At 38.5% G+C, this 12,723-nt stretch overlaps 1 protein-coding gene across 1 annotated transcript; it reads left to right on the forward strand.

The window, feature by feature from the left end:
• Positions 1–2,374: 2,374 nt before the first annotated feature.
• On the forward strand, positions 2,375–10,248 carry GIN1 (gypsy retrotransposon integrase 1). Its single transcript, XM_082497710.1, has 7 exons — positions 2,375–2,520; positions 3,407–3,600; positions 4,675–4,980; positions 5,682–5,870; positions 5,967–6,134; positions 6,599–6,887; positions 9,736–10,248. The coding sequence occupies exons 1-7, from the start codon at positions 2,382–2,384 to the stop codon at positions 10,032–10,034; spliced, it is 1,584 nt and encodes a 527-aa protein (XP_082353836.1). The 5' UTR covers positions 2,375–2,381; the 3' UTR covers positions 10,035–10,248.
• Positions 10,249–12,723: the final 2,475 nt, after the last annotated feature.

Consider the following 12,723-nt stretch of genomic DNA (forward strand, 5'->3'; position numbering starts at 1 on the left):
TATCTGAAGTGGTATGGTTTATTCTAAATAACAAACCCAGAACATTTTATAATTTGTTAATTTCAGTTTTTTTTTTTTTTTTAAATTAGGCCAAACAAAGTAAACTAGGTATTGGGGAAAAATGTATAGGGACATAGGAAACTAAATAGGAAGGAAGGAAGCTTGTTTAATGTTGTCCTCTTAGGCAGCAATCCATCAGACTATTGAAGCACTTAAGAGTTTGCTGGATCAGGATCCTACTAAATACATTAAATGTATATGGATACTGCATAATGCATTCTTTCTTCATTGGCAACTGCCATTGCAGGAAAGAGGCTAGAATTTCTGTTAAGCTGAAGTATAAGTTGTGGTCCTGCTCAGACGTATCTTACAGCTGTGCAACTTGGTTTTGTTACAATCGATAACCATGTGGATTACTACATGGAGAATATTCATTGTTTCAAGCAAGAGTTTAATGAGCAAAAACTACTGGAAGAATAGTGATTGTTCTGGAACATCTTTTCTTGCCATGTGTGAAAGTCTGTGTCAAGCCAAAATGGTCCAACATCCCAGTAGTTAAGTGATAAAGTATACCTGGCTGGTTTTGACTTCCAGCTGTGCTTGGGTAACTGCAGCTTCAGGAGAGCCCTGAATGAAGCTTGAATGCATATCCCTGGCAGATAGGATATATTAATTGCTCTTCACCAGTACTCTTTTACTGTCAGAAATGCTAGTTAATGGACTTCTTTGAAAGAACAGAAACCCACATTTTATCATGGCAGCCTCACCTTCCTTTTTGCTGTTACTTAGCTGACTTACCAACTCAGTGGGTTGCTTTGGCTTATGCTTTCATGTGTATTTACACAAAACTGCTGTGTCAGCCAAGATCACCAGAAACAGTACTCTGTTCTGGCTCCATTCCTTCCCTGTTCTGAAACACCCTCTTTCTTTGCAGACAGGATAGGAGTGGTGGAAAGTTTATCTGTGCTAGTTCTCTCAGGCATGAGAATTTTACTTTAAAATACTAATGTTGGATGGCAAGAGACTTGGCTGGTTTTGAAAGTCAGCTCTAGGTTATGTAAAATGAAGTATTCAGTAGGGCAAAGGTCTTGTCACTGTTTGAATATGAAGTTCCTGGCATCCGTTTAGCACTGATAACACAGCAATGTTTAGCCCAGCTGTTTATGTAGAACATGATATTCTATAAATATCGTGCAGCATTTTATTTTCTGGGAGGAATGGAGTAAATAAAAGCAGGCATGATTACTTTTTAGAGCTCTTTGCCCCCTTCTCACCACCAGCACAGTAAAGGTAGGTGAGAATCTGTAAATTGAAAAATAAACATCCTGACTTACACATTTGAGTTTCACATAGCATCATGGTATAATGAGATAACATGGATTCCAGAGTGACTGGATACTGTCACTTCCCCATAATTATATGCTACTTGGCAGACAAACTGATTACTCTTTTTAGAAGGCTATGTGTTGTTACATTGTCTAGTCTTGAGACACTGGCAGAGTAAGGAAGAAATTTGCTTAATGCTGTGGATAACCGGCATTCATTAAGAAATTATGACATCGCAGACCCCAAGCCTGATCCTGCTTTTGTAGACATCAATTAGAGCAGGATCAAACTGCCGTTCCATCTACATCTTCGTTGCTGCTGGAGCAGATCTGGAAAAAAATAATAAAATTACTGAAATCATATAGAGCCTGCATGAATATTTCTGCTTGTCATTAATTCCTAATTATTTTGATGCTATTCTTGCTAGACACAAACTTTTCCTTTATCAATGACGCATTTTACTAATGACGTTTTGGTTTATTAATGTGATCAGGGAAGTCAGCCCATGTCAGGGAATGAATTGTTACCTTACATGCAGGGTCTGGTTTGGGACTTCAGAATCTACTTGTCAGATGAATTAATGAACAAAATAAATTTCTGTCAGTTTCTGTCTGGGGAGTTGTTTTTTCCTATTTGTCTGTGTGATTTTTTTCCAACTAGTGTGGCTCTTTAGACACATCTAATCTCCAGCGCACCTGCATTTGAGAGCTATCCAAATGTTTAGGAATGAGAAGAGCGATTTTTTTTCTCTCTACTCTTGTTTTCCCCCCTGTCCAATGAATATAGTGGAAGTCCCCATTGCTTGGAAGTTTTAAAATGTAGGTGGACAAAACCAACTTTGCATAGAACAAAATTAGCATGTCAAGCAGTGTTCCCTATTGCTTAAGTTGATAGCATGGGGATATCAAGAGCAGTGCAGTGCATAGTGTAACATCCTTTTAGATGCTACATCATCAGGATACTGCTGAACTATAAAGAAACCAGTAAAAACTGAAGATGTGCTCCTCTGACAGTTGCTCCATCTAACAAATACTGTGCATTTGTTCAGGTTGACAATGGTCCGTAGTGGAAAAAATGGTGGGCTCCACCTGAAGCAGATTGCCTACTACAAGCGAACAGGGGAGTATCATCCCACAACACTATCAAGTGAGAGAAGTGGAATTAGGAGAGCAGCCAAAAAATTTGTTTTCAAAGGTAAAAGATTCTCTCAGACTACTCTGAAAATACCTTTTTAGGTGAAGATTTGCTGATACAGAAAAAAAGAAAATAAGATTTTGCTCTGTAGAATACTGCGATTGTAATATACATTTTCTATGAAACAAACACACTGTTTAACCTCTGTTAATATATAACAGGATGTTTGCAGAAACAAAAACTCAGTCTGCTGTAGTCCTTTCCAGGAGGGATTCATACAACAACTTAAAAGCCAAACCTTGTTCTAGATACTGCAGAAATATGTAGCCATTGCAATCCATAATTCAAAACACTACAGAAAGGAAAATTCTGATCTGCAGCTGTAGACAAGGAATGCTTGGTCCCGTCTGGAGGATGCTGTGTGTGGCGGGGCAGAAATGCAAGGGTGGCTTTGCCATCTGTCACCTTAGAACCTCTCAGCTCTTCCGAACTTTATTGCATCCCTGCAAGGAGGTGTATGAGCCTCTGTAGTCTGCTGTGCTCTCTCAGTCCCATCAGATCTGCCAAGTCTATGTAGAGAGAAGGCAGGGAGGAAGCTGCGAACAGCAATGTCAGGTTGCTGGCAGGCAGACAGTAAGTCTCATAACATGTCCTACCTTCCCCTTCCCACCACAGGCATTAGCTTGTGTTTTAGTCAGACTTCCTATGGGAACATTGTTTGCATTCTGACTTGCCCTCTTAAGGCCTCATGTCCAGATTAATAAACATGGGTGAACAATTGGCTCTTTAGAGGAAATAATTAAAGTATTTGTAAACAAGCTACATTTACACAGAAGGGAATTGAAGTTGATTTAATAAATTCTGTACTGAATCATGCCCAGTAGTTTAGTACTAATCTAAACAAAAGACACTTGCATATAATTTGCTGGTACTTTTCTTCTTTCAGAAAATAAATTGTTCTATGTTGGAAAGGACAGAAAACAAATGCGCCTGGTAATTGTTTCAGATGAAGAGAAGAAAAAGGTGCTTGAGAAATGCCACGAAAATGCTGCTGGCACTCATCATGGCATATCAAGGACACTGACTTTAGTGGAATCTAATTACTACTGGACCTCTGTAACAAATGACGTCAAGCAGTGGGTATGGTTTCATAGCCACAGGATATTTTTTTTAATGTAGTCTGTTACAAACATTTTGTAATCATATGACTGATACAGCAAGAACCCATACTGCTTTGTGATGAGGAAACATAAGCTTACAGTCAAACTGTAAATGGTCTTGGCCAAGCACAGTGTTTCCTTTTTTCTTTTACTGCTGACCATGTGGCTTACGTATTACTCTATATTACCCAGTGGTGGGGAACTACACCGCCTTTAAGCAAGCAGAACATATCTGCTCTTTGAGAGGGATTTCTCTTGCAATGGCTCTTCTATATCTTTGTTAGGATACAGCATATCATCCCAAAGATATGTGGCTAGAGTGGCTGCTGGCAGAGAAGAACATGAAAGTGGTGCCTCTGCCTTACAATAAAACAAATCTTGGGAAAGTTACTTATTCTCCTTAACACAAGGATACATGGACATGATCCCCAGGCAGAATGCGAACCGTGAGGAAACTATGTGTAAATGTCCTTTATGGCCAAATTACCGTTCCTATGAGCTTGCTGCATTACCTGAATACTTTGGGTTCACGCGCAACTGTAACATGAACTGAAAATGAGTTTTTGCTTTCAATTCAGACTTGGAGAAAGGGGCTCTGTCCTGTAGATAAAGCTGTTCCATGTTATGCATGGAAGATTGTGCCAATGTTTTTCAGCCACAGCATAGACAGTAGAACGAAAAGGGGAATGATTGGGACTTTCTTTCAATCCCAGCTGCTTCGTACTTCCTTTAGTATTTACAGATGGTAATGGATATTAAAATTTATACTGTGGACTTGAAAGAGCACAGTGCTTTCATGGTGGGCAGAGTTCAGCTATGAATTCCTGCACGTGTCCGTCTTCTGACCTTCACTGTTATTTGGTTTTGGTTTTATGCTGGGGCTCAAAAATCTAAGGGTAAAAAGTTATAAGAAAGATGATAAGGTGAATTTGGTTTACATTGCCTGGTCTGACCTAACTTACAGAGGAATAGTGGAGATTTATGATCCTGCTGATTGTCTCAAACCTTCACCATTGCTTTTTATTGATAGCATCTTCCCTGATTTTTGCACTAGGTGTATGCTTGCCAGCATTGCCAAATGGCAAAGAATACAACCACCACAGCACCCAAAACACACCCTATCAAAGCAGAGGACCCATGGACAGCAGTCACTATAGACCTAATGGGACCTTTTAATATTACTAGCAGAAGCCACGAGTACATCATAATTATGACAGATTTGTTTACAAGATGGACTGTTATCTTGCCGCTGCATGACACTTCAGCAGCTGAAATTGCTAAGGCAATAATAAATGTGTTTTTCTTATATGGCCCACCTCAAAAAATGCCTATTGATCAAGGGAAGGAGCTTGTTTACCAGGTTAGTATTTCCATGACTGGTTTCTTTTTTTCTCTGGTTTATTCCCCCCCTCCCCAGGAAAAAATACATTTTATCCTGTATTAAATTTGAATTTTAGACCATTCTTGAAAACCACTGTAAATATTTTTTCTTTAATTTAAAAAAAGGGAAAAAAGAAGTTAGCACATACAGAAAATGATGAACCAATTATTTGCAATTACAACATTATGCAATGTTTCCCAGGGTTTTATTATTTGGATAAAGAACAAAGCAAAATGATTTCCTGCAGTCATAGTGCAGGTTTTGTCACTCAGTTGAACTAGCACAATCTTTCACACTCCAACATGCTGTATTTCATTCATCCGTATTGTCCAGTATAGCAGATAGCTAAGGGTATTTTTTAGATTGGCCTATAGTGATTATGAAGAACTTCTCACACTTTGATCCTCTCAGAAATTATAAAATCATGAGAATATGATATGGAGGAAATAAGAAATGGAGTTAGTGGCAGAAATGTGTTTAGAAACTATATCAATTACTGGTTCCTAAGCCATACTGATTCCTTTAGCACTCGCTCTTAACCCTGGACTGTTTGGTGAGAATGTGTATGTGAGACTTGCTCAGTCACCATCGTATCAACAAAATGGAAAGCTGGGTTGTTTACTTGAACTGTGATACAGAAGAGGGAAACCTTCAGTAATTGTGTTCTTTTTCTTTTGAAGGTAAATGAAGAACTGTTTGCACTGTTTGGAATGAAACAAATTGTATTGTCTTATCCTCAAACAGATGATATAAATGAAAGAACATGCAAGACAATTAAAGCTTTCCTTAACAAATACTGCACTGACCATCCAAATGATTGGGATGAACACTTGTCTGCTATTGCCTATGCTTTCAATTTGACAAATTTGGTATGTGGTGGTTCTTTCTCTTTTGACTGAATTCCCTAAAAATATCTACAGAACTGTACACAAAACTTGCTTGCTTTTTGCTCCCCATTTAAATAGGAGCCAGATCAAAACACCCCGTATTTCCAAATGTTTAATCGTAACCCACATGTTGTTGAGCCAATAAATATATGTGTGGAAGGAGAATACAGTATGTTTGCCAAAATATTTGAAACAACTAAAAAAGCCAGTCAAGCACTGGAAGAAGAGAAAGCCTCAGATTGCCAGGTAAATGTTATATTCAAATTTTACTAGTAAGAAGACTGAAAATTAAAAAGATGGAAAAGCTTGAAGTGTAAAGTATAACTGGCCTTTTAAAGCAATGTGGGGTTTTGTGTGTTTTTTTTTGTTTGTTTGTTTGGTTTTCTTTTCCTTCACCTGTGATTCCTAGATTCCAGTGTAACAATTCCAATATGTATTTGGAGGGAGTAACCTTAGAAGAGACCTACTGTCGAGAGATTCAAACCTGACTTAGAGGGCTGCGTATCTATGGAAGCTGAAAACCATTGCCTATGGACTATTGATTTATGAAGATAAAATAAATTTCTTCAGAACTCTTCAGCCCTACATATTATGAATTACACGCATCCAAAACCACTTAACGTTATGCTTCTGCATTATTAACTAATGTTATGAAAATACTTTATTACTTTTGGAAAAAGAAAATGTAATTCATGTGTATCTTTCTGCAGGTGGAGAAAAACACTTTAGATGAACAAAAAATCAGAAACAAAATCACTGTGAAAAAGAAGTCAAAGCAATTAAATACCCTTCGACTTAAAGTTGGTCATGAAGTCCTCAGGCAAAGAAAAAACTGGTGGAAAGACGGCCGTTTCCAGTCAGAATGGGTTGGTCCTTGTATTATAGATTACATCACAGATAATGGCTGTGCAATATTAAGAGATACCACAGGATCCAGGTTGAAAAGACCCATCAAGATGTCTCACCTGAAGCCGTACATAAGAAGGTCCAGTGAAAAAGGTGTGTGTGTGTGTGTATTTTTATATATATATATAATATTGGGTTTTTAATTTTTTTTAACTTTCCTGTCATGCCTTGGTGTTAGGTTAGGTTATCAGAGCGAACAAGTATCATTCGCTCACCAGTGTGAATTAAACTAATGCGGGGTAATAATGTAATAACTGCAGTTTTCAGTAAGAACAGGGAGTGTGCGGAGCTTAGAATAGAGCTAGTGAATCGAGTTTAAAGTCTGTTTAAAAATAGCTTCCATTAAAATTGCTTCTAATCTGTGGTTTGGCCCTGTTCATGCTGGCTGGTGAAAACATGCTAGAAGCATAATTAGGCTGAACTGTATTCAAAGAGCGTTTTCTGATTGTGTTTCTGTTTTGATGTGGACAGGGTTCACATTTATTTTGCTTGTGCAATGGAAACTTTTTTTTTACTTTGTCTGACTAGTGCAGACGGTACATGTTTAGACTATTTTTTAATAACAAAAGAATGTTCTCTAAAGCCTTATAAAAGAAAGACTACATCAGAGAACTGATTTTTGGAGAGTTTATTTTAAATTGTGCTACTGAAGAAATAAATGTGTTTTCTTTTACCAGAGCAAATAAAATTGTCATGCTCTGCAGTAGGAATGCTGGAAATTCCCAAAGACTTGGTTAACATACAGCCATGCTTCCTCTTACACATTCAGTGTGTACTTTTGCAATGCTGCCATCTTCATCAAACAGTGGCAGCTGTTTCTTTTCTGTTGATGCTGTCTCTCAGTCACCGCAGGCATTCTGAGGAAAATGAATAGTCAGTGTTTAGAATACTTCTTCCATAGAACAAGCTTTCGTTCAGGGTTCTTGAAAAGTGGAACAATTCCCACCCTATTGGTGTGTGTGGTTAAGATTTGGTTCTTGAAAATGCATAAACTACATTGAGATGGTAATGTCTTCCATCACCTCTTAAAGCTGAGGGATTTGTAAAACTGAAGCTAATTCTGGAATTTCATGTGAGAAGCTGATATTTATGCCAGTTGTCAGTTACAGATTTCATAACCAAGATACCAATTTCTTGTCACGTCTCCAGGACACTACTTTTACTGTTGGACGATCACTCTGTGGCTTCCAGTTCCTCATTAAATTGCTGATCCATAAGGAAGAAGTCACATGCATGTCAAGCTTGCAGATAATCTCCAGCTATTACAATGACTTTGGTAAATTGTGTCACAGTATAAAAAGTTAAATGTAGTTGTCTTTGTAGGATCAGAGCCTAATAGGTTTACCACTGAGTACTGCAGAAGCAGTACATAAATGTAGAGTTTCTTCCCTTGCCCAGGAAGTGACTAAATATTAGTTGTCTCACACAGGCAAAAAATCAATGGGTTATGAGTCCTTACAAATCATAAAATTATAGACCAATATTCATCCATACTTACATTGTGTGGAGAGGTAAACCAGCCTTTGCCAAAATAATTGCCAGCCTTTATCAAACAGCCTAACAGCAATCAAGAGTATTATTTCAGTTGGATAAGAGCAGTGAAACCGGGCAGTGAATGGCATCTTTTTCATCTGTAAAGAAACACGTGCCTTTGCAGCGAAAGACGTCTCTTTATTAGCAAGGGTGGGCTTTTTTTGTCTGCAACTTATTTATTATTCCTACTACTGTGGTGTAAGTCTGGTGGCTGTCCCACCAGACTGGTGGCATAACCGTGGATAGGAACAAAGCATTTGCAGTGCTCTCTGTGAAATAAATGTGCAATCAGAAGCAAGGTATTTTTTCATAATCTTCTGTAACACTCTTGGTGTAAAGATAAATAATGAGTTAGTGCATTGATAGAGCCCTTGTATAGGCGTCACTGATGTCTGGGCGTACCTGGGTTGCTTGCTGCCTGGGTGTGTTTACAGCCAGGCAGAGGTTCTGGAAGACCTTATACATACATACTTTTATGTGTTTGAAAGAACATTTTGTTTTCCTTGTTTGAGTGTAGTTTGGTTTAAGTATTAAACTCAAGAGGATGCTTCTGGGTCCTGTGCTCAAATGATTCAGGAGTTCAAATAAGGAGATTTAGGACACATCTGTTGAGAAACATGGCCAGAAAAGTGCAGTTTCACCTCCACAGTAGCTCCTAGAAAGGTGCCTCTTTGAACCTACATCTTGCAAAGGAATTTGTAGCCCCCTGTATAGAGATATGTATCTGTTGAATGGCTCTTCTGATTTAGCAGAACACTTAATTTCACACTGGGGTTCTCATGTGAGCAAGAAGATAGGCCCAAAACTCATCTTCCAAAAGAGAAATATTAACACCATATTGACAATTACACTTCTGATTTGTCTGGTCAGGCTGTTTTCATTTTATTTGAACTCATTTGGAAATTCAAACACTCTGACCATGTATCAGAGAGAAGAAAAGCTCAATAGTACTCTACAGTAACAATAACTATTGTCTTTAAATTCTATAAAACTGTTTTATTTATTTTTTTACATCTTCAAAAAGCCTCTTTTGTTGCATTAAGATTTCCCAGCAAAAGCTTGTAGTAGCCACATTTCTCTGTGTGTGTGCACAAAATGGAAGAATCTGTGTGTCCATTCACTTAAGGTAGTAGTTCAGTAGGTGACTATGACAGACGTCAAGCTAGTCATCGACCTAGCAAAGAAAAACTCTTAATGTGGAGCATGACAAGCATTATTTTGTCGATGTAATGAGATGCAGCGAAACAACTGATGGTCAGTGAAATTAGGACATTGAAATTATCAGACTGCTGTCACTCAAACATTCTTATCCTCTTATGGAAATAGTTTTGAAAAGTAAGTTAACACCTCATTAACATTTTAAATATGGCTTGAAAGATCTGATTTCATGGCTACTTTTCTTTTACAGACAACCATTATTTTTTGCAAGGTGCAGTAGTTGTTGACCATGACTATATTGGCTTATCTGAAAGATCCTATAATCCAAGCCAACAAGACTCTGTGGCTGAAGGAGAAATAAATGCCTACACAGGAGATGTCATGTCTGCTGTACAAATGCCACCTGCAGCCTGCAAAGACCAAGAATCAACAGATGGTAAACCTCAGTCTGAGCTGACAGAAGATCACTGCATGGATTCAAACGCTGCAAAGCTGAAGCGATGGCCTTCACCTTGTTGGACGCTCCAGACCAAGATAGAGAATACTTAAGCATAGTCTCATGACACATTTCATTGCCAAACAGTTTGGAACTTCTGTGGCAGACTGAAAAAAGAAACGTAATAGCTCCAAATTCTTTAGCCAAATCTACTTTACTACTTTATGAGTATAAAAGTACTGAGGGTGCCCACTGGTTAGTTTGTATTGGCATTAAGAAGGAATTGCTCTGTTACCGAAAACAGGCACAACCTAGTAAAAGTACATGTTCTGCTACTGTATGACTTTAAGAACTTTGTAGGTGTCTAGTGGTTAATTTATGTTGGTGTTGAGAAGCACTCACTCGGTGACCACAAGTACAGGTGCAACCTAGTAAAAGTACATGTTCTCATCATGCATTTGAATTTCAGATTTTGTTGGTAAAATGGCAGTGTGGCCATACCTTACTGTTATCTTCTCAGGTCGTGATACATCATTTCACTGTAATGACCTCTGCACTAATCCTTAGTTGACTTATTCCTGATGTGCAGAGATACTGTGGGATGAATATAATCTAAACAACTTGATGTGAATTTTCCCTCCACTGTAGAGAAGCTTATGGCCTCCACTTTCTGTTATAAAAGTTCCCTGTTCTTTCTAAGAAGTTGCAAACTCTGACTTTTACAGCTTTTAATTTCTAGTCCAACCCACAGCTCTAAGATACAGTAAAGCTGCCAAAGTGAAGTACATGAAATGTTCTGCACATGAAACAATGAGGCCTTCAGCTGCTCCCCACTCATCAAAACTCTGCTAGGGTGAGCAATTTTAATTTTCCAGGCACGTCAAAATCTTACAAGTATTCAGCATTCATTTGTGCTTTCTTCACAAACATCTGGTTTCCCTTACATTTACATCTTCCCAGAGCCAGTACAGGTTTGGAGGTTTCCACTGACAGCGGTCTAGGAAAGGTGAAGAACTGGTATTACGTATTCTCTGAATTTCTTGAGTAAGTTGTTACTGGTCTGGACTTCCTGGTGAGAAGAGTATATTTCAAAGTCAGCTGAGCAGGAATGATTTCATGTAAAAAAACGATGAGTGCGAGTCAGTTCTTTTTATGGGGGACTGACACGAAGAGGAAGAAAACTAGCAGAAAACTGAATTTAGGAATTCAGCAACTTCTCTCTGATACTGTGGAAGATTTGCTTATCTCACTGTCTGAATGTATGTGTTCCCTCTTATCTCTGCTGCTGAGTGTTGTGTGACTTGTGACATAGTTGGAGGAAAGTACTATTAAGAGTTTTCAGTTAATCTTGGGTAACAAGACATGGTCTTCATGGCTGATTAGGTACCTAACTCATACAGAAATTCACATCTAATGTACAGTATGTCTTTGATATCATGGGCTGCAAGTATGCAAGAAGAGAGCTCAGCACCATGACAGGATCCTATCTTCCAATGAAAAGTACTGAATACTCAAAGTATTTTGTGTCTTCTGAAATCCAGTCCTATATATATACTTTTTCTCCATCAAAACTGTTTCAGAAAGAGGGTACTGGGTGGTGGCTGGGGATGCTGGCTTCACAGGCTCCTCCTCCACGCCCGCTCCACAGGGCACTTGGGGATCAAGGAGCTTTGTGTTGGTATTGACAAACATACCCAAGCTGAGAAGCCCATCTTTCTGTTACCTGCTGTTACCCCCAAGCTGTGCTGTCCCCTGAGGACAGCTGACTTTTAGAGTCATCAGTCTAGCTTGTCAAGGAAGTAAAGAAAGTGGGCTTGCTGAAATACATTTGTCTTGTTTCAAAAAAAAAAAGCAAGCTAGGAAAACCTGTCAAACTAGTTACTGCAGAAAGAAAACCCCGCATAACCAGTAATTGTGATCAGTGACGTTACTTTGATTTAATTTTTCCCTCTATTAATGAGCACCTTGGTCATACAGTATTTGTATACTGGAATAGAAGTTTAAAGACAATAATCTGTTTGGGTGCTGTGTGCTATGGGCACTGGAGGTTCATGTTGTGATAATGATGTGGCAGCCTAAATTGTTCCTATGCCAATCTTTTAATAGAGACCCAGGCTCTTTAAGCCAACCCCTCCTCCTCCTCCGTATGTACCTTTGTTTCCTCCACTATGATTATTGACTAAAGTGACATCTTCTGCTAGGGTGGATTTGTTATATTGTTAAGATACATTGTGTGTGCGTGCGCATGCAATATGTGTATATATATATAGTGTGTGTGCAAAAAAAAAAAAACGTTAGGGATAAAATTGGAGAATAAAGGGAGCTGTCTGCAAGATCTCTTTCTGCTTTGTTAGGTGCAAAAGAAAACCAGTCCTTCTTTTTTTTTTTTTTTTTTAACTTCAACTGCTCAGTATCTTATTTCACACAGTAGAGCAGAGCTGTTTTCTGGGGAAGCTTGGGCAACGCAAGTAGTCTATACTTGTTGTAACTACGTTGGAGAGAAAGAAAATCCTACAGTGACAGGCGAATGGGAAAACCAAGAAACATTTAACATACTGTAATGTTGATCATTCAGGCTTCCTGGTAATTTTGATCTACTGTATTAACAAGCAGGCATTAGTGCCTCTTCGGTGCACCTAAATGGGGCCTTCTCTGCACGTGGGAGGTTCATTGAAATAAAATACAAGGGTTTCAAACTAATGATGTGAAAAACAATCAATGAAAACTGTGGGGGGAAAAAACCCAAACAACCAACCACAAACCCACCAGGAAACCTGAGATATTGCAAGCAGCATGCTGTGC

The sequence above is a fragment of the Vanellus vanellus genome (genome assembly GCF_965231255.1).
Source record: "Vanellus vanellus genome assembly, chromosome: Z".
Lineage (NCBI taxonomy): Eukaryota > Metazoa > Chordata > Aves > Charadriiformes > Charadriidae > Vanellus > Vanellus vanellus.